Genomic DNA, 26,935 nt, shown 5'->3' with positions numbered 1-26,935 from the left:
CATCAAATTTTATCATTCATTTCGCTGTTAAAAACCCAGTTGCACCTGACTGAACAAGGTGTAATTTGCTGTGCAGTTTCTAACAGTGATGTGGGACCGGGAAAGTTGAAATTCTTGCTGATTTCACTGATTGGCAGCTCTGGGTGAGTGGGGGAGGAGGAGGAGTCTGGCGAACAGTGCAAACTGCGTTGGAACCCTGAGTGACGCTGTCAGTTCGCCGTCAACCGGCACGCAAAATCTAGCCCATTATCTGAGGAGTTGCAAATGGAACGAACACTGTGCAATCATCAGTGAGCCTCCCCAGTGCAGACCTTATGATAGAGGGAAGGTCATTGACGAAGCAGCTGAAGGTGGGTGGGCCTAGGATGCTGCCCTGAAGACCTCCTGCAGTGATGTCCTGGGGCTGAGATGATTGGCCTCCAACAACCACAACCATCTTCCTTTGTGCTTGTTATGATTTCAGCCAGAAGAGAGGTTTCCCCCTGATTCCCATTGACTTCAATGTTTTGGATGTATGGACAATAAGAACAAAGCTTCTGGTTACTGAATATCAAAGTTGAATCTTTCAATGAACTGAATTTGTTCAGTTGTATGTCACTATTGTCACCATTTCATATCTTGACAAGAAATCCTAAATATGTTTGCATTCAGACTCTAAAATAGTGTATCTTGATTGTTATGTGGCGGCACAGTGGCGCAGTGGTTAGCACAGCAGCCTCACAGCTCCAGTGACCCAGGTTCAATTCTGGGTACTGCATGTGTGAAGTTTGCAAGTTCTCCCTGTGTCTGCGTGGGTTTCCTCCGGGTGCTCCGGTTTCCTCCCACATGCCAAAGACTTGCCGGTTGATTGGTAAATTGGCCATTATAAATTGTCCCTAGTATAGGTAGGTGGTAAGGAAATATAGGGGCAGGTGGGGATGTGGTAGGAATATGGAATTAGTGTAGGATTAGTATAAATTGGTGAGTGATGGTCGGCACAGACTCGGTGGGCCGAAGCGCCTGTTTCAGTGCGGTATCTCTATCTCTATCTCTTATCACAATATATAATTACTGAACTTACAGTTATATAAAGCTCTGGTTAGACCCCATCTAGAGTACTGCGTTCAGTTCTGGGCACTATACATCAGGATATATTGCCCTTCGGATGGGTGCAGTATGGTGCAGATTCACCAGAATGATACTGGGGGTAAAATGGATAAATTATGAGGACAGATTGCACAGGCTTGTATTCCCTTGAGAATAGAAGATTAAGGGGTGATCTAATTGAAGTATTAAAGATGATTAAACAATTTGATAGGGTAGATAGAGAAACTATTTCCTCTGTTGGGAAAGTCCAGAACAAGGGGGCATAACCTTAAAATCACAGCTATACCATTCAAAGGTGATGTCAAGAAGCACTTCTACACACAAAGGCCCAGATTTTGTGAGGCCCCCTGAGGTGTGGTCAGAGGCAGTGGGCGGGGGTAGGGGGCAGTGGGGTGGAGGGCCCGTCGCCTCCCGGTCATCCAGCGATCTTCCCGGGGGCAGGATAGGCCAACGACAGCCTTCCCATCCAGAGACCAATTGGCCCGGCGCCAAGAGCCCTGCCTCCAGCACAAAATCCAGCCCAAAGGGTAGTGGAAATCTGGAACACCCTGCCCCAAAAAGCTGTGAGGCGAGGTCAACTGAAAATATCAGAACTGAAATTGATAGATTGCTGACAGATAAGGGTTTTGAGGGTTATGTAATCAACTTGGGTAAATGGAGTTAAGATTTTTATCAACAAATGGGTAATTGAATTGAACAGGCTGTCTGGCCTACTCTTGTCCCTAACGATGTTTAATATTTTGAGGGAGGACAGAAAAATTATTCTGTGAACATTTTGGGCTGCATTTTAAGAGTCCACCGCTGATGTAGGCGCAGGTGTAAAACAATGCGGCCTGCGTGCACAGGCGCCATATCACGCTTGGACAACAGCGCCATTGTTAAAGGGCTTACAGCCCTCAATGGAGATTTTAAAATTAAAGGGCCAGGTCAGTTCAATGACCAAAAAGAAACTTAAATTACCATTAAATTCATTTTCCCACCACCCCCCCCCATCACCTCCCCAATGGCATTTCAAAACATTCCCGCCCATTTCCCCCCGGAATTTGTTTAATAAGAATTTGACCTTCTCCCCACCAAAGTTCGGCACCTTTGCCCTTTACCCCTTCCCATCACCCCCCCTGACCAATCCGCAGCGATGTCACCCCACTCCCCCACTTCCACACACAGAAACAATCCTCCTCCCCCTCCGCATGGGTGTCGCACCACTTTTCCCCAAACGAGGATTCAAAGGCACGGCATGGTCAGACACCCGAATAAAGATCGGTGCGGCAATTAAGGAGGTGACAGGACCCTTATTAAATCAGATATGTAAATTAGTTTACATATTGAAATGGGGGTCCCGTCGCCGAGTGGCAGGGTGACCGCCATGAGGCCTCGCTTCTGCCGCCGAGATTGGCATGGGGCCTGTCGCCGTTGGGGTCAGTGGCGGGCCTACGCCGCACCAATCTTCATTGCCCCCCAGCCAATGTTCCCGACGGCAGAGGGGCTTTAAAATGCAGCCCTTTATGTTGCTTATTTGCAGGTTTACGCTTTCTGTTAATGCGGATACTACAGTTTTACAGTAAAGCTAATTTTTTTCAGACAATTTTTCTGCATGTTACAAAATGTAAGGATAAATTCACTGATATTGCACTTGTAGCAGGGAGCACAGGAGAAATTTATCCTATAATGTTTTGTAACATTGGATTACAATTGGTACTGGCAGAAAAAAATCACCAGTGTAATGTTACAGTTGTATACAAATTATAAGTTGTGTATTCATTTTGCTTTTGAAAGCTAGCATTCAGACTTCCCTTAAGTAGAGAAGTGAAGCATTAGGAAAGAAAGAGTTAAGTAGTGTTATGAGGTGTCAGAGTTTGCAGTCCCAGTATCCAACCTGTTTCCTTGGCATCCTCAGTTGCTTGTGTCAGTTGAAACTACTCTCTATGGCTTTCAGTTTTAGAGTTCTCAAGAAATATTGAATTCTATAGGTCACACCCACCCAACAAAGTATTCATTTTTTGAAGATCACTCTTATTTACGTAGCCAGTCCAATTCGAAAACCTCATTCAGTTTCTAGAGTCTGCTGTAAAATTGGGCACCATCATTGAAGTCTCTTTACACAGGTTGCTATGTAGATAGACAGCCACTGTGTGTTTTCCCTGTGTTTCCCATTTGTCTGGGAAAGTTTTATTTTAAGTTTTGGCATCGTAAATTGTAATTTTTTAAAATCCTACCAAAGCTTTGTAAGTAATTACATAGCAAATGTTCTGCCACAAAGCAAGTAGGTGACTGCATCAGGAGACTAGACCATGGGGAAAACATGAATTGAACATTTAGACTAGCAACAGTGAGCATCCAGTTGGCAGAAATAATTAAATTGATTTGTTTTAAAGTTCCTAACTTTTGTTGATAGCTATGTTGTCAGTACTATGGAAAATAAAAATGTCTTTGTGTTCCAGTGTGCGAGTTTATGAAATGTTCAGAGGTTCATTCTTGAAACTAACCTGTGCTTATTGACTTACACTAGCACCCAGTTAAGCACACCTTGATTTTAAAATTCTCATTCTTGTTTTCAAATTCCTCCATGGCCTTGCTCCCTCCTGATCTCTGTTCTCTCCTCCAACCCCAATTTTAATTATTCTGCTATTGGTGGCCATACCTTGAGCTGCCTCGGCCCTAAGTTCTGGAATTCCCTCCCTAAACCTCTTTGCCTCTCTACCTCTCCTTCCTGCTTAAGAAGATTCTCCTTAAAACCTACCTTTTTGACCAAGTGCCCGACACCCCCTTATGTGGCTTCATGTCCAATTTTATTTGATAATGCTACTGTGAAGTGCCTTGGGACATTTTACTATGCTAAAGAAGCTGTGTAAATACAAGTTATTATTGTGATGAAAGGAGTTAATGTAAAAGAAAAACATTCAACTCCTGGTTGACTCTATTAGTGTATCCAATCAATAACTGCAATACAGACCAGGAAGATCCTGAGTATGTTCCTTTGTACTAAGTTGAACTGGGACAGTTTGCTAAAGTTTGCCTCTGTTCCACTGAAATTAGAGAAGGGAAAACGATCCACGGTTCAGGCTCCTGATTACTATCCCCTGCATCATGTTATCAGGCTGTAATGTTCTCCACAATCAAGCAACCTACCAATACTTACTGTCACACATGAATAAAGGCAAGATGATCAAAGTCACTGGTACCCATGGTGTCTCAGCAAGGGGTCAATAACGTCAGAGGAGAAGAAAATTGATGTAAGTTAATAAGACAAGGAAAAAATGAAATGCTGTTTATAAAAATGCTTTTTAAAAAAACCTTTCCAAGTAAAGGTTTTCCCCAGAGAAAAGAAACTATTGGTATGTTCTGAATGATTTTGTGTAGCAGGCTGGAAAATGGTAAGTTGTACAGAGTAAACCGAAAATGTGTTTCTTTTTTTAAAAAAGTGCAAAATATTGCACAGATGTGTTTTCTGACTATTTTCTAATGAGTCCATGCAAAAAGTAAATTGGACAATGGTGACCATCATTTGTTTGAAGTAAGTAGTCGCTTTTAGATGTTTAAAGAAAGAAAGAATTACATTTATGCACTCACTTTTCTAATGTATGAAACCCAGCAGACAATTTGCGCACAGCAAACCCCTACAAACAGCAATGTGATAATGACCAGATAATTTATTTTATTTGTGTAATGTTGATTGAGGGATAAATATTGGCCAAGACATCAGGGATACCTCCCCTGCTGTTCTTCAAAATCGTGCCATGGAACCTTTTACATCCACCTGAGAGGGCAAATGTGTCCTCCATTTAACGTGTCATCCAAAAGACCACACCTCTGACAGTGCAACACTCATTCAGTACTGCATTGGAGTGCCAGCCTTGATTTTGATGCTCAAGTCCTAAAGTATTCCTTGAACTGGAACCTTGTGACTCAGAGGAGAGAGTGCTACCAACTGAGCCATAGCTGACACAAAAACACCATTATACCATGCCATGCATTTCTAATACTTTGCATTGTGTGTCCTAAAGTATGCACATTTGAGTGTAATAGACTATTCTATGAATTTGCAACCATATGACAAGCACAAGTGAATGATCAGATTTACCATGGCGAGGAATCTGATTAGTATGGAGTGTTCTTTTAAAAAAATCAAATTCATTACCCTTCATATAATGTTAACATTAAATATCAATATATTATAGGCAGTAGTACAGTCGGAAGGTACTGCTGAGAAGCAAACTGCTCAAACTTGACTCTTGCAATTTGAACCCCTTAACTGGATCACTGGTGCTATCTTTTACATGATTGATCTATGTTAATATACAATAAGCATACTGATCAAAATAGGATTTATTTTCTGCTTTTCATATTTTCTGTATGGCGCATCTTCCATAGATTGAGTTTTTTTTTGCTAATCAGAATACATGATCAATAATCTAATCATTTAAAACACTTTGTGTTCTGCATCTAGCTCCAGACAATTTTGGCTTTTCAGCAAAGGTAGTCAGGCATTTTGGCAATCATTATAAAAATCTCCTTGGGAGATCAATTAGCCAGGTTGCATTGATTCATCCATCACTTAACTGATCTTCCATACTACTTGTAACTTTAATGGTGTTTGAAGTGGTGTGTAAAAGTACCAATTTAAAGTCAGGTGACCTCCTCTGCAGCCTTGTTAAAACTAGTCATGTATCAAAAGGAGGTAATTGACTCGGTTATTAGCAAACTATTATGATTGGTTAATTACAGTCCAAAACCAATGAATACTTGTAAGATTTGCTTGTAGGAAAGGATTATGTTGGCTGAGCAATAAAACTTGATTTGTTCCAACCTGCTATCCTTACAACCGAAAATTGCTTAATTTTAGTTCTCAGTCTATCATAAACGAGGAAACACCCTCTCAGCCTATTAGAAAAGAGAAGCCAGTCCTGATAAAAAATATTATTGTTGACAAAAGATCATATTCACACAATTTTTCATACAGTTACAGATAAGCTAAAAAATCTCCAAATAAGCAAAACGAACAGTTACAAACCTATTTAAAAAGGCCTTTATGGCATATAAATGGTGAGTATAGCTATTTTTTTTTAATCTTCAGATTTATGCTGAGCACTATATCAAGTCTACCTTCATTTGTTCTTCCATATTTCAGGGGATCGGCAGGGTTACGAAGTAGGGAAATGCCAAGCATAGGGTCTCTTTAAAGCAGGTAGCTTATGCATTATATTATTTCTCATCTTTGACAATTTTGTGTCCCATATAAGAACTACTCTGATCTTTTCAACCATTGGATACCAATAGTTTCCAGTTCTTGTCTCTTGTGTGAAAAAATATATTATTTTCTTTGGCTTTCTTATTTCACAGTCATTTACTGCTACTGCAGTAGAAATTGCTCTTAGATTGAAGCTCTGGTGTACTGTTGGGGTAGAATAGAGGAAGCTTAGGTTACTGCTGTATTGTAGGGGTAGAATAGAGGAAGCTTTACTATGCATCTAACGCATGTTATACCTTACCAGAAAGTATTTTTTGCTGACTCTGGGTGCCTAAAATGGCAGACGTTCCATTTTCTAGCAGTAACAAATGTCAGCTTGACAAAAACATTACTAAAGAAAATCACAAAAGTTTTTTTTAGTCTTTTAGAGATAAAATATTACTTTGGCATTAATAGATTGAACGATGCATGTACTTCAACAGGTATTTTTGATGAAATGGATGTGGGAGCGTAATCTACTGCCATTGGCCCGAAGCAATTTTGCTTCAGGACTCAAATATATAGAACTTTAGCTCTCAAAATGTTTTCTGCTAGAAGGGACTGTTTCTAATTCTCCATTTGTTTAACCTTCACATGTAAATTGGATACTGCTACCATCATTAGTAACTAAAATGTCTTGCTCAGCAATATCCTGCTCATTGACACTCAGTTTGGATTCCGCCAGGGCCACTCAGCTCCTGACCTCATTACAGCCTTAGTCCAAACATGGACAAAAGAGCTGAACTCCAGAGGTGAGGTGAGATTGACTGCCTTTGACATCAAGGCAGCATTTGACTGAGTATGGCATCAAGGAACTCAAGCAAAACTGGAGTCAGTCGGAATCCGGCGAAAACTCTCCACTGGTTGGAGTCATACCTAGCACAAAAGAAGATGGCTGTGGTTGTTGGAGGTCAATCATCTCATTCCCAGGACATCACTGTAGGGGCTCCTCAGGGTAGTGTCCGAGGCTGAACCATCTTCGGCTGCTTCATCAATGACCTTCCCTCCAGCATAAGGTCAGAAGTGGGGATGTTCACTATGATTGCACAATGTTCAGTATCATTCGCGACTCCTCAGATACTGAAGCAGCCTGCATCCAGGCTTGGGCTGATAAGTGGCAAGTAGCATTCGCGCCACACAAGTGCCAGGCATTGACCATCTCAAACAAGAGCGAATCAAACCATCTCCCTTTGATGTTCAATATTATTACCATTGCTGAATGCTCCACTATCAACATCCTGGAGGCTACCATTGACCAGAAACTGAACTGGAATAGCTATATAAATACTGTGGCTACAAGAGCAGGTCAGAGACTAGGAACTCTGCGGCGAGTAACTCACCTCCTGACTCCCCAATGCCTGTCCACCATCTACAGGGCACAAGTCAGGAGTGTGATGGAATACTCCCCACTTGCCTGGATGGGTGCAGCTCCAACAACACTCAAGAAGCTCAACGCCATTGAGGACAAAGCAATCCACTTGATTGGCACCCATCCTCCACCTTCAACATTCACTCCCTTCACCACCGCGCACAGTGGCAGCAGTGTATACCATCTACAAGATACACTGCCACAACTCACCGAGGCTCCTTTAACAGCACCTTCCAAACCCTCTACCACCTAGAAGGACAAGGGCAGCAGGTGCATGGGAACACCACCACCTGCGAGTTCCTCTTCAAGCCACACACCATCCTGACTTGGAACTATATCGCCATTCCTTTACGTCGCTGGGTCAAAATCCTGAACATCCTTCCTAACAGCACTGTGGATGTACCTACATCCCAAGGACTGCAGCGGTTCGAGGAGGCAGCTCATCACCACCTTCCCAAGGGCAATTAAAGATGGGCAATAAATGCTGGCCTAGCCAGTGACACCCACATCCGATGGACGAATAGTAAAAAAAGAACAATTGAAGGCTGGAATGGAAGAATGTTCAGAATCTCCTGGTTGGATGAAGTTTATGCCAAAGGGCCTTCCTCATCTGTGATTATCTTGTGATTTTTTTTGACATTTTGCATGATATTTTAAACATTTTGGTTCTGTGAATGAATGATCTGGCACTCATGCAAGGATCATACCCTCTGGGAACCTCCACCCCTGAACAGAGTGAGCTTTCTGAGTTGAAGGAAAGCTTGCCACAACAGGTGCATTAGGACACTTGCCACATTTTAATTCCTAGATAATCTAATTGACAAGTGCCAAAGGACATTTCTGAATACTTCCCTCTGTCTCCTTTGCAGGGAAATATGTTTTGTTCTTAATCTTTGCCTCTTTAATCACAGCCTATCCCCCCCAGATTGGCACATAAAGGAGATGTGCAATATCTTCTTCTTTGGCCTTCTTGTCTCGAGAGACAATGGGTAAGCGCCTGGAGGTGATCAGTGGTTTGTGAAGCAGCGCCTGGAGTGGCTATAAAGGCCAAATCTAGAGTGACAGACTCTTCCACAGGTGCTGCAGATAAAATTGGTTGTCGGGGCTGTTACACAGTTGGCTCTCCCCTTGCGCTTCCGTCTTTTTTCCTGCCAACAGCTAAGTCTCTTCGACTCGCCACTCTTTAGCCCCGCCTTTATGGCTGGCTGCCAGCTCTGGCGATCACTGGCAACTGACTCCCACGACTTGTGATCAATGTCACAGGACTTCATGTCGCATTTGCAGACGTCTTTAAAGCGGAGACATGGATGGCCGGTGGGTCTGATACCAGTGACGAGCTCGCTGTACAATGTGTCCTTGGGGATCCTGCCATCTTCCATGTGGCTCACATGGCCAAGCCATCGCAAATGCCGCTGGCTCAGTAGGGTGTATATACTGGGGATGTTGACCGCCATGAGGACTTCTGCGTTGGAGATACCGTCCTGCCACCTGATGCCAAGGATTCTCCAGACGCAGCGAAGATGGAATGAATTGAGATGTCGCTCTTGGCTGACATACGTTTTCCAGGCGTGGCTGACGTAGAACAAGGTACTGAGGACATGCTTGATACACTCGGACGTTTGTGTTCCATGTCAGTGCGCCATCTTCTCACAGTCTCTTGGCCAGTCTGGATATAGCAGCGGATGCCTTTCCCATGCGCTTGTTGATTTCTGCATCGAGAGACAGGTTACTGGTGATAGTTGAGCTTGGTAGGTGAACTCTTGAACCATTTCCAGAGCATGGTCGCCGATATTGATGGATGGAGCATTTCTGACGTCCTGTCCCATGATGCTCATGATGTGCGCAATATCTGGACAGTTATATATGGTGACTATGTGTCAGGTTTTGATGAAGGCATGGAAAATCTGATGTTCAGAGTGACTGCTCATGGTCCTTCCCCCTCTCCACACCCCCCCCCCCCCACCCTTCTTACTACATTCACCTTATGAAGGCAAGGTGGAGGCTTTGCTTGGGTACAAAGAAAGAATCCAGAAGACGTACATAAGAACAATGGTGAATTTTTGGGACTTTATTTTGTTTAATTGGAAAATCTCATCACAGCTGTCAATGCATAACTGCTGTTAAAACTTTTTGAAACGTATAAAGGAACAAACGATCCTTTAAAGCATACAAAAGGTCATTTTTCTCACCAAGTTTGCATTGATGTTGTTTGCCACAAGCTTTTTAGTCTGCTCATACTTCCCTGCTTAACTATTAATATTCGTTTTCATGCAACAATCTATTTTCTTTTAAATGCAATTGTAAACTTTGTTTCAACAACAAGCATCTTAAATTTGTGCCTTCTCACTAACAAGCGAAAACAATCTATCACTATTTATTTTATCATAACCCTTTATAACCTTGAATACCTCTATCAAGTTACCCTTTAACCTTCTTGGCTCAAATGTGCAATGATATTAATGAGCATCAATTTGTGAATTTTAACATATAGCTATCAATTTTATTTCCACTGTTAATACAATGCAATAAATGAAATAAATTAACTATATCTTTTTTCTTTTGCAGGTTTTAAGTCTCGGAAATCACTCTCGAGACAGGTGAGTGATCTTGGGACAGTGGGGACAATTGTAACTTTTGGTTGGGGGTGGAAAACTGTTACTGTTATACACCCCGCCCGATTTTCCTTCTTATAATGGAAAGAAAAATTGGGTGGGTGCACTACAGGTGACTGATTCACTACTGCCAATTTTCCACGCCTTTCCCGCCAAAAGTGAAACTTGCCTCCAAGGTGTTTAAAATGTATCGCTACTGAAATCATATTTAATTTGTCAAAAGATAAGAAAGGAGAAGGAATATCCAAAATTCTGTACGATGCTTATTCAGAAACAGCAATATTACTATATCAAAATAGTTTTCATTTTTTACTATCGGTTTAATGTTAAGTTGAAAACTTATAAATTGAAATGATTGCATAGTTACACACAGAATAATTGTGAAAAGCTAAATCTACAAATCTAAAATATTTAGCATGCTTGCTGAGTACATTATGTTCAGAATTTGTGTGCACTACTAATACTCGTGTTGGTGTGAATTAGTTTTTTAAAAAAGGATTTTAAAAAGTTACTTTATCTTTTAAATAAATTCACAATGTATCAAAATATTCAATAGCATATTTAAACCATTCATACTTGCACCCTCACATTTGCTGTGCAAAACTGGCTTATTTTTTTAAAAGCTGCTATAGAAAATCTGAAATCTGATTTCAATCAAGTAGCTGCAAAATAAACTAACTATTTGTAGTATCACTTTACTATTAACACAGCAGCTAGTAGGTTGATTAAATCATTTAGAAAGCATGGGATAAAAATATAAGATACTTCAGAAGAGTTACTCATTATCATAGAATGGTCTGCTTCTGTGCTGTAACCATTTGGCCTGGCGTGTCCGTGCCAGCTTTCTGCAAGAGCAACTCAGCTCATCCCACTCTCCCACCTTTTCCCCATAGCCCTGCAAAATTTTTCTCTTCAGACAATCATCCAATACCCTTTTGAAAGCCATGATTAAATCTTCCTCCACCACACTCTCAGTGCATTCAGTACCTAGCACTCGCTGCACATAAACAGTTTTTCATCATGTCGCCTTTGGTTCTTTTGCCATTTGCCTTAAGTCAGTTGTCCTGAGGTTCTGACCCCTCATGATTTTGAACACCTGTGAAATCTCCCCTCAACCTTCTCTTCTCTAAGGCGAACAGCCCTAGTTTCTCCAATCTATCATTGTAACTGAAGTCTCTCATCCCCTGGAACCATTCTTGTAAATCTTTTCTGCACCCACTCTAATGCCTTCACATCCTTCCTAAAGTGTGGTGCCCAGAATTGAACACAATACTCCATTTGAGGCCAAACCTGTGTTGCTTTTGTACTCTATGCCTCTTATATATAAAGCCCAGGATCCTATATGGCTCATTAACTACTTTCTCAATATGCCCTGCCACCTTCAACAATTTGTGTGCATATGCCACCAGGTCCCTCTGCTCCTGCACCCCCTTTAGAATTGTATCCTCTATTTTATATTTCCTTTCCTCATTCTTCCTACCAAAATATATAACTTCACGCTCCTCTGCTGATAACTGCCAAATAACAAACACTCCACACAAGTGCCAGGCAATGACCATCTCCAACAAGAGAGAAACTAACCATCTTCCTTTGACATTCAATGACATTTCCATTGCTGAAGCCTCCACCATCAACATCCTGGGTGTTACCATTAACCAGAAACTTAGCTGGGCCAGTAATATAAATACTGTGGCTACAAGGGCAGGTCAGAGACTGGGAATTCTTTGGCAAGTAACTCACCTCCTGACACCACTAAGTCTGTTTACTATCTACAAGGCACAAGTCAGGGCTGTATGGAATACTCTCCACTTGCCTTGGTGAGTGCAACTCCAACAACACTCAAGAAGCTTGACACCATCCAAGACAAAGCAGCCCACTTGATTGACACCTCCGCAGTGGCCCTGCTCAATTAAAGAGCTGCTGGCCTCTGATTGGCTGGCAGCTCCCAGCAGGCGGGACTTCCGCCACTGGGGTCCTTGATCCCAGGGAAGGCCCGCCGCTGTTCTCTTAAGTGCTAAATTGGCACTTGATCCGGCGGGCCATCCCCAGGGGAGGTGATGCCTGAGCCTCGGTAGTGCTTTTGGTGGTGGTCATGTCGCCTGGATAAAATCCCACACATAGTGTCTTCCCTAGGTATATTTGAGTTTTCACTTGTTGCTCTCATCATGCAAATAATTTTAGACCAGAGGACTGTTATTTTGAGGTGGGATTAGCACCTTTAACAAAATACTTTAGAACAGACCTGTGGATGAAAATCTACCTAAAAAAACAACTTCTAGAGAAGTAACTTTTCTTATTTGCAGCACTTTATTTCTATACATGGTTTTACAGGAATTGGAAAATATGCTTGCAGAAACTCCTCCAGTATGGAAAGGATCTTCAAGACTTTTTCGAACTTTGCATGATAGAGGTGAGTGAAATTCTCTTGATAAATTGGCAATGCTTCATATCACTCATTCTGAACCCACGACATATGTGGAGAAAGCTCCTTTGTGGCCAATACTGGTATCAGTGACAACCCAAGATATTGACACATAGGGTGGAATTTTATGGGCCCTGCAATGGTGGAATGTGTGACTTGGGGCTAATATAATTAGGCGGGAGATGTTTTTTCGGATTCCCAATGGTGGGTTTTTTACTGGAATTACGTCGGTGCCAGGTTTACAGCATTCCAGGGTTTTACCTACACAGTGGTGGATTGCAGCTTTGCATTCATTTACATGCCATGAATACTCATGACCCTACACTTAGTTTCAATTAAATCCTAGCTGCCAGATTAAGTGACTAGCAAGCGCTGTTCCCATGCTACCCGGTTCACGTTTGTTTCAATGTGGTGTGTAACAGTCTGCTTTGTGCAGTTGAGTCTGAGGTCATTATTTTTCTTTCTTGAACTCATCTTCAAAACGAATGCCAACATTGGAATGGATTTTGCGTCCAGGCTCAGCACCAGCAAAGATGATTCTTCTCAGGAGGTGCTGGCGAAGGTGTGAGGGTGTGTATGTGGAGGGACAGGGGAGGGTACTCGGGGAGGACAGGGTGGGGTTACCGGGTGCATGGAGGAACAGGGGAGGGTACCCGGGGAGGAAAAGGTGGGGTGATCGGATACATGGAGGAACAGGGGAGGGAGGAGAGGAGAGGAGCGTCCAGGGTGTGTAGTGGTTGTTATTGCTGCTGAAGCTGGATGTGGGTGGCTGCAGGGGTCCTGGGTTAATTTGAGCATTACAGTCAACAGATGGTCATGAGGGGCCCAAAGGGAGGGGTGAGTGCTATTAACATCAGGAACCTGTGGAGCAAATTCAGGGTACTGGCTGACAGAGAGAACAGTCACAGTCAATGGGGGCAAATGGATTCTGTAAAGGGAAAGACCAAGACTTAGGGTTGGGTATTTGGCGACATCATAGGGAGTGGGACTCGGCAATAATATTAAGGTCGATTTGAGGAGGATCAAGGGCCAGAGTCGGCATGTCAATGGTAATGGGAGTAAGAACAGGGGGAAAGGATGGCATGAATAAATTGATTATGACATTGTACACGGTAATGGGGTGAAGTTCAACGGTAACAGAGGGAAGGGTTAAGGTTACATTGGGTGGGTCAAGGGTGATGGGTGCAGGCTGGAAGCTTGCAGGAGGAGGTTGGAAGGTAGGGAAACTTGCCCTAAATTGTACACGTACCATTTTCTCCAATGCAAACCAGGTGGCCACTCGAGGATTGCAAGGAGAGTGGGAGGAGACAAATGATGGTGGGTGGGATTTCCACCTGGCTGCAATTTTAAGGCACATCAAAGTGAACTGCTCATTACCTCGATGGTTCAGCTGACTGGCAATAGAGGGCTGATTTGGAACGCTCTGCTTATTTCATTATTTGAAAAGCTGCAGTGACATTGGACTCACATATCCAGTTTGCTACTACCACAGGAAGAAGAGCAGAGGGAGCGAATAAGGAGGGCTCTTTTCCCCCAGTGCATGATTCCTGAATGCCAGCACAGGCAGAACCAGAAGGTGAGGATGCTCCGAATGTCAACATCCAGGAACAGCATTATCAAAGACAGGCACTGGCACATCATTGCACCCTCAGGCCAAGGACAAATTACCTTCAAATGTCAAAGAGGCAATGCCAGAGACGCCTAAGGATGTCATGTGAAATGGATACAGAAATTTGTAGGATCTTGCAGCATGACCTGCAACCGCTTGGGTTTGGTGGGAATCCCATGCCAGTTTCCCTCAAGGTTACTGCTGCACTCAATTTTTTTGATAGTGGGGCCTTCCAACGATCAACAGGCGATATATGTGGCATGTCACAGTCTGCGACCCATAGGTGCACCAGAGAGATGATCAATGCCCTATTTTATCGTGCCAATGATTTAATCTACTTACCTGTAGATGAGGACAGCCAGGCAGCAAGGTCTGCAGCCTTTGCACCATCGCTGGGTTCCTTAGAGTGCAAGGAGTGATCGACTGCACTCATGTGGCCATTTGAGCTCTCTGGGACCAGCCTGCTGCATTTGTGAATCGCAAAGGCTTTCACTCTTTGAACGTACAACTGGTTTGTGACCACAGGAGAAGAATCATGCATGTTTGTGCAAGTTTCCCAGGGAGCTGTCATGACTCACATTTTGAGGAACTCCCAGCTGCCAGCAGTTTCTGAGGAACCAGCTGAAGTAGACAGCTGGATCCTAGGTGACAAGGTTTACCCCCTTTGTACGTGGTTGATGACACCAGTGTGTGCCACAGAGGGTCTCACGAATAATCATTGTCTGCTGTGCCTTGCACAACCTGGCAAATAGACACAGCAACATTCTGCAGGCAGAGGAACAGAAGGAACACCAGTCCTCCTCAGATGAGGATGACTAGGAAGAGGGTGAGGAGGAAGACAACAATGTCGTTATAGATATAAGGACCATACAAGAGGCATCAGGGAAAACTTCATATTTGCACGTTTCAGCCAACATTAAGCCACTTCATAAAGGAACGTTGGAAGGAGGAAAAAAAAAATTCTTCAAATATGCTCACATACGCCTGAGGTCTTATTCATTGCTGTAATTAAAATGAAGGGCTCTTCTGACAACAGAACATTGATCTGCAGTGGAGATATGCCTAATGGCCTATATGCTATCAACTTCATTAAAAGATACCTGCAACTCCATTAGAAAAAATTGTCCTGCATCAAGGCATTAACATAGGGAACTGCACGTTGCAGCACTTTGATGTGACCGGAAGACCAAATCTTCTCAGGGCTGCGATGGAACCGAAAACGCACTAATGCAAGGAAAATAAGAGTGTGACCGCAGAACCACAAATGTAAGGCATGTTGGTAGTGAAAATGGTGAAAAATCTGCAAATGCCAAACAGCCATCATGGAAGACTGAAGACAAATCAAAATGATAAATGGACACTAGGCACTTTTTCTGAAATGCTTTGCAAGCATTAATGCATTACTATCATGGGTCTCCAATTAACATCTTCCTTTTCATCGGAAACAAAGCAAATGATTTTCAAGAGTGCATCAAATATTAAAGTAATCAAGGATGTATCTAAACCTCTGCAATATGTGCACAATATTTACAGCACCCATGCCACCTTTATGCTTGAAACTGTTTCTTTTTCCACTTTCTCCCACTATATATAGGTGTTACCCTGATATTAGCAGCTGAGGTGGAGGCAGTCTGCTCAGTGCAGTGCCCCGTTGCTGTGAGTGACCTTGGGCATGCTCTGGAGGAACGGGGCCTTGATGGCTGCATCCCTCTGGGGGTCTCCAGCACTGGTGCATGAGTATCCCTCTTGTGCTCGCCTGCCGGAGTTAAGGAGGTCAATGCCGGGGGTGGGGGGGCGCTGGAGGACGAGACGCTGCTTACCCTGGAGGTGTCCTGAGAGTAAGGCCCCAGGGCAGCTGGCATGCTCATCCTCCATATGGGTGCATGATGGCACCTGCCTGTCTCTCAGAGGGGAAGGGGCAACCGGAAAGAGGTCCAGGTTCCTCGTCCCCCTCTCATTTAGATCCTGCTGCATGGAGCCCATGGCTACAGCGATGGAGTGCAGGTCAGAGCGGATATGGAGCGAGTGCTCACCAGACTCGCCACGGAACTCGCCAAACTCTCATCTGAGGAAGCCATACACCCATAAGCCTGGGATGTGGCAAACCTAATGGCTTGCATGGACTTCTTCATGGCACACATGATCCTATGATCTTAGGCATCCAAGACATATTTTCCACATGGCTTTGCTGCACATCTAGCAAACTTCTCGTAGCAACAAACAGAGGATCATCATGAGTGTGGGGCTGAGCAGGGGCCTGGTCTTGATTGTGACCCAGATTCTAATCTTAAACACTCAAAGGACTGTGTGGATGTATCTGCGCTGGCGGAGGTAGAAGAAGAGGCGGGTGATGATGCACCCTCTACTGCATTGATGACTTCTCCTCCCCAGAGGAGGAGTCTTGGGCCTTGCGGCATTCTGTGACTTGCAGTTGGAACACAAACAGAGACACATTGAGCATCAGCTGAATATGAGTTCATACACTTTGCTTTGGTGTGCACATGTGGCTGCAAGAGTGGAGATGACACTTCATCCTTACGTCTTAAGGATTCTGCCTCGCCATCTGTGATTGCCCTACCTCCCTCCTCTCTCGCTATTTCTGCCACCTCCTCCTCAGCTGGTGGCAGCACCCTGATGTCTGGGACACCTCCACATGTCTTTGCCCGCTCATGATGGTTGTGGGTGCATTTATCCTGCAGAAGACAGTGCAGATTTAATGACATGTCAAAAGATGCGTCACAACCATTGTAACATGCATCAACATCACTTATTCAGGACTGGCTTTCGCACATTACATCCAAGCACATCAACAATGTGCACAAAGCTGACAATTGGCAATCAGTAAGCGTATGGTACCAACGCTGCTCATGCATTCCACTGCATGCCTTGTCTGTCCTCTGTCTTAAAGAGACGGAGCCAGGGAGAAAAACAATGGAACAGCTTTACCAAGACCACATACCCTCGCCGATATGAGCAAGTCTTTGATAGGTTTGCAGGTTTGCTGCGTTCCCCCCACAGTTCGAGACCTCCTCTGCTATTTCCATCCAGGCCGCCTTGGTCAGACAGGAGGGTCTTCTGACTCCATCTGCAGGGAAGAAAACATCCCACCTTTCCTTGACGGCCTGGAGAAGAACCTGCAGGGAGACATCACTGAACTGTGGGGCGGGATGCTACGTGCTGGCTAACATTTTCTTTGCTCTTACTGCAGTGAAAAAAAAATGATGGGGAGTTGGTTCTTGGTTTGAAAAATTAAAGAAGGAAAGAGCAGTTACAAATAAGTAAAAGATTTAATTTTGGTAACTGAAGACACAGGGGAGGCAGTGGTGTGTTAGTAATGTCACTGGACTAGTTATCCAGAACCCAGGCTAATGCTCTGGGGACATGGGTTTGAATCCCACCAAGGCAGATGGTGAAATTTGAATTCAATTAATCAGTCTGGATGATGACCATGAAACCATTGTCGATTGTTGTAAAAACCCATCTGGTTCACTAATATCCTTTAGGGAAGGAAATCTGCCATTCTTACCTGGTCTGGCCTACATGTGACCCCAGACTCATGCAATGTGGTTGACTCTTAAAAAATGCCCTCTGAAATGGCCTAGTAAGCCACTCAGTCCAAGGGCAAGTAGGGATGGGCAACAAATCCTGGCCTAGCCAGCGACGCCCACTTCCCACAAGCAAATAAAAAAAACACAAAGGCTGCTGCTCCTTGAGGCTTGAAACACAGAATTATTTAAAGCTGTGGCGCTCATGGTGCCAGGGACGGCAGGTTCCACCAATGAAAAGCCGCCCGTGCCGCATGATCACATGTGTCTCCCGTGCCAGTTGCAGCACCGTTCATTTACATACATGCATGGGATACGGGAAAAATGGCAGAAGTGGAAGTTACGCCAACTTCCGGTCCCACTGTCAGGAATGCCACCGGACTCATAAAATCCCGGCCATAATGTCAAACCACATCAAAACCTGATTACATGAAACTTTTGGTTTGATTGGTTTGTTCCCTTGATGCATTTTCATGCAGCACATTTCAAGTGGCTTTGTTCGAAAGGGAACATTTATTATCAGTGGGGAGGCTGATTTTGGTATGATTCAATCTGGTAAATTAATATTTTGTCGCTTTTTGGCAGCTGGGCTCAAAAATCATTGACACTGACTGAAAATGCACTTTTCATTGCTGTTTAGATACCACAAACATTGTTATAGTTCCATAAAAGTTGCATGCATATAAATTGCATTGCAGTAATGACATCAATAGAAATGCAATAGGAGACAAAAAGCACACTTTTAAAAAAGAAAACTTGAGTGTGGTGAGATGCTTTTTTTCTGACAATTGAAAGTTTAATGTAATTTGAAGCTGGTTTGAAATAGTATTTTTAAAGTTTGGGTGGAGGGGAAGAAATGTATGCCAACTTTGAAGACTGCATTCCATCAAGCACTGTTTTGTACTTGTAAACATTTTAATGTTGCATGCATTCTGTTCTTTTAATTTGGCATTCTTCAAAAACATGATAGTCTAGTACTGCAACACATATTGCATATTGTCAACAAAACTGCAAAAACAAATTCCATTTATCTAGAACCGTTAATGTAAAAAGGTCCCAAAACACTTTATGAAAGCAATATGGGAAATGGACACCAAGCCAGAAAATTAGAGATTTGGAGATGTGACCAAAAGCTTGAAGGAGGTTTTTGAAAGAGGAGAGAAAGGTGGAGAGGCAGAGAGGTATAAGGGAGAAATTCCAGGCAGGAGAGCTGAATGGCTGACGGCTCTGGCAAAGCAGAGTGAAGTGAAAGGGGAGAGATGTCCAAGAGGTCAGAGTCAGAGAAACCGAGAGTTCAAAGCGATCTAGATGTGATGGAGGTTGTGGAGTTAAGGTGAGGAGAAGCTGTGGAGGGATTAAAGATGAGGCATTTAGGGATGGCAAGCCAATGTTTGTCATTAAAAACTGGAGAGATGGGTGAGCAGGACTTAGTTTGGGATAGCATACAAGTAGCAGAGGACAAGTTGGAGTTTATGCAGCACAAAGGGTAGCAAGGAGGGTGTTGGAATAATTGATTCAGGAGGTAACAAGCATCTTTTAAGGGTTTCACTGGTCAAGGGACTGAGCTCGAAAGTGTGGAAGTCAGTGGTCTTTGAGAGAATATAGCATGCCATGACCAAAGTATATGGAGAACAAGAGATTTTCATTTGCCAATTAATTTAACATTCTATCCTTTAATTGGAAGTGTGGCCAGTGGTATAAAGTTGTGTACATTTGTTTCTGTAATCATTACTTGCAGTAGTTCTTTTTAAATAAAGTAAAATTGCTCTAGATGGGACAGCATAAAAATTAGATGAAAATTGGGAGAGGATAAAAATGCTTTTAAAACATTGTGTATATATGAATGAAAATGTTTTATATTCTGTTGTATTTCCAAAATAAACAAGGTCCTACGGTAGCTTGGTACTAGTAATTAAAGGATCTAAAATGCAATTTCTGCTAAAAGGTGGTTTGACAGCCTTGGTATGCACCAGTAAATTTTAAGAGGATCATACATTTTTTTTTCATTCTTGTGCACTTTAATTGTGCTTCAACTTACCACTACTATATGTTTCCTATTTCTATTAACATAAAGCTAATACTTAGTCCCCAAAAGGAGGTTGATGTAATTTGACATTCGTGTTTCAAAGCTTTAAAACATTTGGTGATGTTCACAATTTGTGTGTAGGGAGGTAAATATTAAACTTGAAAAACTAAATGTCTCTGAAACAAGAGAGTGCAGTCTATTGTAATTTCAAAAGCATAACCTATGAAAAAATGTCGAAATTACTGTGATTTTCATGCCTTTTGTTGGTACGAGTTTGTGATTTTTAAAAACCTTACATTTCCAGAATGTTGCTCATTGTTGATGGATAAAGCTGCCATTAGAGCTTTGAAGAGTTAATTCCTACACTCTGAATACCTGTGATGTAGGTACTTTTCCACACTCAGACCAAATACCTATGTTGGAACTGAAACTGAGCACCAGAACTGGGTTGAAACCTGTTAATCCCAGTGTTGAGTTTCAAACCAAAGCAAAGTCACTCACAAAGGCATTATGCTAGCCGTCAAACAAAGCTCATCTTTAGAAGGGCTTGTGAAGGCCCTCGAGAATGTCTAAGTCTGTTTGAGGTCCCTGGCTAGCAAGACAATTTTATGTTCTTACTACAGATCATTGTGAATAGAATTAACTGTTAGAGTAGCATTGAGTTACAGTGTATGTAAGAAAGCTTTTTGTGAGGTGTTGCTGTGGAATTTTTCTGCTTAACAACATCTATTTGAACTTTTGCCTTGTCAGTTATTTGAACTAGAATTTGAAGGCATTCACAAAGAAACACAGCGACACTTTGTAATTCAGTGGGTATTAAGTATTTTTGTAATATAAACATTGCTTATTCCTGGAGAGAACTTTAACAGAGGGTAGTATTGTCACAAACTTGACTGGAGGGGAAGAATTTTGGATTTGAATCCTGCAGGTTCTTGTGTAATCCTGCTAGACCGCTGCAAGACTATATTTACTATAGAAGCATCCATTATCTGATCTATTTCAAGAACAGATATTGTGTGTTCCTTTTTAAGATCAATTTTATTTTACCAGAGGAAAATGTTGAAGTGGAATCTGACCGAGTCAGATCTCCCAAAACTTGCTGAGATGAAATAATGGAAATCAAAATGTAGTGCGCACTTCCTTTACACAACTATATCAACAGTACCAATTTATTTACAAGCCTGTCAGTTGGCAGCACTCTTGCCTCTGGGTCAGAAAGTTGTGGGTTCAAGCCCAGTCCATGACCTGAGCATGTAATTCAGACTGATGCTCTAGTGCAGTACACAGTGAGTACTACATTATTATAGGTGCTGATCTTCGGATGAGATGTTAAACTGAGGTAGCGTCTACTTGTTCCAGTGCTATGGATGGATAGAAAGTGTCCATACCAGTGTTCAAAGAAAACACCCATGTCTAATCCAACATTCCTACCTCAAACAAGTACTGCCAAAAATGAAGATTAACTGATTATTCATCTCATCACTGTTCGTGTGTTATTACTGGCACAAGCTAGTTGCCGCATTTGCCTTACATTGCAACTGCACTTCAAAATTAATTGTGTGAAGCATTTTCAGACATCATATGGCACTGTATAAATGAACATAAGAAATAGGAGCAGGAGTAGACCATACGGCCTGTCGATCCTGCTCCGCCATTCAATATGATCATGGCTGATCTTGGACTTCAACTCCACTTTCCTGCCTGCTCTATATGTCCCTTGATTCCCTAAGAGACCAATCATCTGCCTATCTCAGCATTAAATATATTCACACAATCCTCTGGGATTACCTGGACATACACCTGGAGTGCTGTAACCAGCAAGGCTGTAGACCAGGTGCTGGAAGGTAGGATTAGATTAGGCGACTAATTTTTTTGGCTGGCATGGACATGATGGGCTGAATGGCCTCCCTCTGTGTCAGAATTTTTCTATGGTTCTATAGAGAATTCCAAAGATTCACAACCCTTTGAAGAAATTTCTCCTCAGGCCAAATGATCGACCCCTTATATGAGACTTTGCTCTGTGTTCTAGATTCCCTAGTCAAGAGAAACAACATCTCTGTGTCTACCCTGTCAAGCCCCTTCATAATCATAAATGTTTCAATTAGATCAGCTCTCATTCTTTTAAACTCCAGAGAGCATAGACCAATTTACTCAGCCTCTCATCATAGGATAACCCTCTCATCCCAGGGACCAATCTAGTGAACCTATGCTGTACCCCCTCCAATGCAAGTATATCCTTCCTTAAATATGGAGACCAAAACTGCACACACTACTCAGGTGTGGTCTCACCAAAGCCCTGTACAATTGTAGCAAGACCTCTTTATTCGTGTTCTCCAATCTCCTAGCAGTAAAGGCCAACATGCCATTTGGCTTCCTAATTGCTTGCTGTACCTGCATGCTAACTTTGTGTTCCTTGTATGAGTACAACCAAGTCCTTATGAACATCAACATTTACAAGTTTCATGCCTTTTAAAAATATTCTGCTTTTCTATTCTTACTACCAAAGTGAATAACCTCATACTTCTCCACATTATACTCCATCTGCCACCTTGTTGCACTTAACATATCTATATCTTTTTGCAGCCTCTTTGTGTCCTCCTCACAGCTTGCATTCTCACCTAGCTTTGTATTATGAACAAACTTAGATACTTTACTCTCTGTCTCTTGGTCTTGTTGTTAGTATAGATAGTAAATAGCTGAGGCCCCAGCACTGATCATTGCAGCACTCCACTAGTTACAGTCTGCCAACTTGAAAATGCCCGTTTATCCGTACTCTTTGCTTCCTGTCTGTTAGCCAATCCTCTCCTCTATCCATGCTAATATATTACCCCCAACTCCATGAGCCCTTATCCCTAGTATTAACCTTTTGTGTGGCACCTTATCGATTGCCTTTTGGAAATCCAAGTATACTACAGCTACTGGTTTCCCTTTATCTACCCTACTAGTTACATCTTCAAAAAACTCTAAAACATTTGTCAAACACGATTTCGTAAAACCTTGTTACCTTTGATCATACTATGATTTTCTAAGTGCATTGTTAAGACCTCCTTAATAATAGATTCCAGCACTTTCCTGATGACTAATGTCAAGCTAGCTGGCCTGTAGTTCTCTACTTTCTCTCTCCCTCCTTTCTTGAATAGTGGTGTTACTTTTGCTAACTTCCAATCTGCTGGGACCATTCTAGAATCTAGGGAATTTTGGAAAATCATAACCAGTGCATCCACTGTCTCTGCAGCTACCTCTTTTAGAACCCTAGGATATAGGCCATGTGGTCCTGAGGATTTGTCAGATTTTAGTAAAAATATATCTATTATCTTAAGTATAGCTAAAGTGTGCGTATAATTTAATGTGAATACTCTTTTTGATGATTAGACCACTCTGCCCAATTTTAATATAAAATGAATATTGCAAAGAATTAAAGTTGTTAAAATTATGATTAATTTCAACATCTTGGTTTTATTTCTGTGTTTTGAAGTTTGAACTAGTTGACAACATTCATGGGTGCTTAACCAATCTTGTGATTTCATCATTGTATACAAATTCAGCACCCCCGCACATTCTATCTCAGCATCTCAACAAAACAGTTCCCCAGTATTGTTATAGGGTCAAAGGGCAGAATTGTATTTTGCACATGGAGGCGGGAGGGGGTTAAATAAAATGGCAGGGGCCCCTTTCCCGACATTGCCGACATTTTGTCCAGGGCAGGGAAAGCCGAGGATGGCCTTCCCATCCTAGGCCAATTGAGGCCCTAAAGAGGCCAATTAATTTTGTGGAAGGCGGAGGGGCCTGTCGCCATGGGGAGACTCCACCAGGTAAAGCCTGGCGCCCTTTGAGTGGGATCGGAAAGGGGAATCCCTCCTTTGGGAGCAATCCAGGGTCCCCCGGGAAGACCCCTCACCAAATACTCCCACCCTGCACTCCATCACCAGGAGCTGCCTGAATGGCCACGGCAACCCCGACCCCACTTACCTGGCCTGAGGTCTTCCCCATTTTCTCTTACTGTTGGGCCTCCTGCAGTATCAGCAGTGGTCACTGCTTCTGGTGGCACTGCCAGTACTGCAGAGCTGTCAGCCTTCCAATTGGCCGGCAGGGGGTCCGAGGCAGGTTCTCCCCCTGCCTTCCAGCTCACTGCCGGGACTCAGGTCGTCAGAATAAAATCTGACCTATAGAGTCATTACGGCACAGAAGGAGGCCATTTTTCCCATTAAGTTCATGACGACTCTCTGTAGAGCAATCCAGTCAGTCCCGTTCCCCTACTCTGTCCCCATAATCCTGCAAGTTTATTTCCCTCAGGTGCCCATCCAATTTCCTTTTGAAATCATTAATGATCTTCACTTCCACCACCCTCATAGGCAACGAGTTCCAACTCATTACCACTCTGCATAAAAAAAGTTCTTCATCACATCTTTTGCCCAAAACCTTAAATCTGTCTCCCCTAATCCTTGTACCATCAGTTAATTGGAACAGTTTTTCTTTGTCTACCTTATCTAAACCTGTCATAATCTTCTCCAGTTCTATCAAATCTTCCATCAATACCCTTTGCTCAAAGGAGAACAATCCCAGGTTTTTCCACCTAACTTTATGACCGCATTTGCTGACAATGCAACCACTAGGTGACGCAGTACTGGCACATGTGCAAATGCAGCCTCATCAACTGAAATGCCACTGTATGCGACGTCTCAGGCAACTGCCAGTAATAAAGATGGCGCTGCTCAATTTGACACATAAAAAGCGAATTGAACTTAAACCTCCTCAACGGCCACAATCGCATCACCACGTCCATACCCTCCAGAGAGTTCCCTGCTCCCTCCACGATCGCTCCTTCAATTAGCGCCTCTCTTCCCCCACTCCATTCTGCAATCGCTGCTTGGGATGGTGCGGAACCAGGGGTGGAGGAGGGTGGGAGCGGTGCCAGGGGAAGGAGAGGGGAAGCAAATGTGGCGATCATGGGAGAATCACACAGTGAATTCATTTTGTGTGTCAAATTTAAGAGCAGACAGGCGGGGAAGAGATCCTCTCTGCCCCGGTACCCTGCTCTACTTCTTTCCCGCTCCCGTCCTTTCCCACTCCCCACTCTCTTCACAGGTGCTGACATAGGCTGCGCATGCACAGCATCTTACTGGCAGGATAAAAGCGTTCTGCATATGTGTGCAGTTTAGACTGCAATGATGACGTCAGCACTTGGCTGTGTTGTCAGGAAACGCTCTGTAACTTTATAGCTAAAATCCCTCATTCCTGGAACCGTTCTGGTAAATCTGCTCTGTACCCTCTCAAGGACCCTCACATCCTTCCTAAAGTGTGGTGACCAGAACTGGACGCAATACTCTAGTTGAGGCTGAGCCAGAGCTTTATAAAGGTTCAGCATAACTTCCCTGCTTTTGTACTCAATACCTGTAATAATGAATCCCAAGATCCCATATGCTTTGCTAACTACTCTCTCAGTATGTCCTGCCACCTTCAAGAATCTGCACATGAGCCCCAAGCTCCCTCTGTTCCTGTACAACTGTTTAGAATTGTGCTGTTGTCCCTTCTGCCAAAATGCATCGTGTCATATTTCTATTAGCATTTGAGAAAAAGTACATCACCACTTAAACTGCCCATTTTTAAACTGGGCAATTATTTACATCGGGCAATAGCACTTGCCCTTGCTATTACGGTCAATTACAAAGTTGCTGTTTGCAGCGTGTTAAACGTGTTGGCTATTTCGGGCAGAAACAGCTGTTCATTGAAGAGTTTGCGCCTCATTCTTCCTTTTCTTTCTTTTGTGCCTCCTTATCTCGAGAGACAATGGATACGCGCCTGGAGGTGGTCAGTGGTTTGTGAAGCAGCGCCTGGAGTGGCTATAAAGGCCAATTCTAGAGTGACAGGCGCTTCCACAGGTGCTGCAGAGAAATTTGTTTGTTGGGGCTGTTGCACAGTTGGCTCTCCCCTTGCGCCTCTGTCTTTTTTCCTGCCAACGACTAAGTCTCTTCGACTCGCCACATTTTAGCCCTGTCTTTATGGCTGCCTGCCAGCTCTGGCGAACGCTGGCAACTGACTCCCACGACTTGTGATCAATGTCACAGGATTTCATGTCGCGTTTGCAGATGTCTTTAAAGCGGAGACGTGGACTGCCGGTGGGTCTGATACCAGTGGCGAGCTCGCTGTACAATGTGTCTTTGGGGATCCTGCCATCTTCCATGCGGCTCACATGGCCAAGCCATCTCAAGCGCCGCTGACTCAGTAGTGTGTACAAGCTGGGGATGTTGGCCGCCTCGAGGACTTCTGTGTTGGAGATACGGTCCTGCCACCTGATGCCAAGTATTCTCCGGAGGTAGCGAAGACCTCATTAAGGTGCAACTATCTATTATAATTGTACTTAATAAGCTCTAAGTGGTGTCAACAACAAGTTGGACTTTTGCAGTATTCTCTTCACACACTGGTTAGTAAATTAGGAGTTATCTGATAAATAACACACCTACACTTCCACAGTTTTTTTGGCCATGGTATCGACAACAACTTACATTTATATAGCACTTTTAGAGTCATAGTCATAGAGTCATACAGCACTAAAACAGGCCCTACGGCCCACCGAGTCTGTGCCAACCAACAACCATCCATTTATACTGATCCTACATTAATTCCAAATTCCCTACCACATCCCCACCATTCTCCTACCACCTACCTACACTAGGGACAATTTACAATGGCCAATTTACCTAACAACCTGCAAGTCTTTGGCTGTGGGAGGAAACCGGAGCACCCGGCGGAAACCCACGTGGTCACAAGGAGAACTAGCAAACTCAGCACAAGCAGTACCCAGAACCGAACCCGGGTCACTGGAGCTGTGAGGCTGCGGTGCTAACCACTGCGCCACTCGACATTGTAAAATATCCCAAAGCACTTCACGGGAATGTAATCAAACCAAAGTTGACACTGAGTCAAAGAAGAGGCGACATTACAACAGGTGACTCACAGCTTGGTTGAAGAAGTTGGTTTTAAGGAGCTTTGAAGAGATGGAGAGGTTTAGGAAGGGAATCAGAGCTTAGGAATGATGCAG

The 26,935-nt window shown here is 43.3% G+C and overlaps 1 protein-coding gene across 4 annotated transcripts in view; it reads left to right on the top strand.

The window, feature by feature from the left end:
- micu3a (mitochondrial calcium uptake family, member 3a) overlaps nt 1–26,935 on the top strand; it is a 326,674-nt gene that overhangs the window by 102,028 nt on the left and 197,711 nt on the right. For all 4 annotated transcript variants that reach the window (XM_068034806.1, XM_068034798.1, XM_068034814.1 and 1 more), the window contains exons 3-4: nt 10,248–10,279; nt 12,626–12,704. In XM_068034806.1, the coding sequence (XP_067890907.1) occupies nt 10,248–10,279; nt 12,626–12,704 (111 nt within the window). The remainder of the gene's footprint in view (nt 1–10,247; nt 10,280–12,625; nt 12,705–26,935) is intronic.

The sequence above is a fragment of the Heterodontus francisci genome, chromosome 1 (assembly GCF_036365525.1).
Source record: "Heterodontus francisci isolate sHetFra1 chromosome 1, sHetFra1.hap1, whole genome shotgun sequence".
Lineage (NCBI taxonomy): Eukaryota > Metazoa > Chordata > Chondrichthyes > Heterodontiformes > Heterodontidae > Heterodontus > Heterodontus francisci.
Note: the sequence above shows the minus strand (reverse complement) of the source record. Positions and strands in the feature narration are given on the sequence as shown.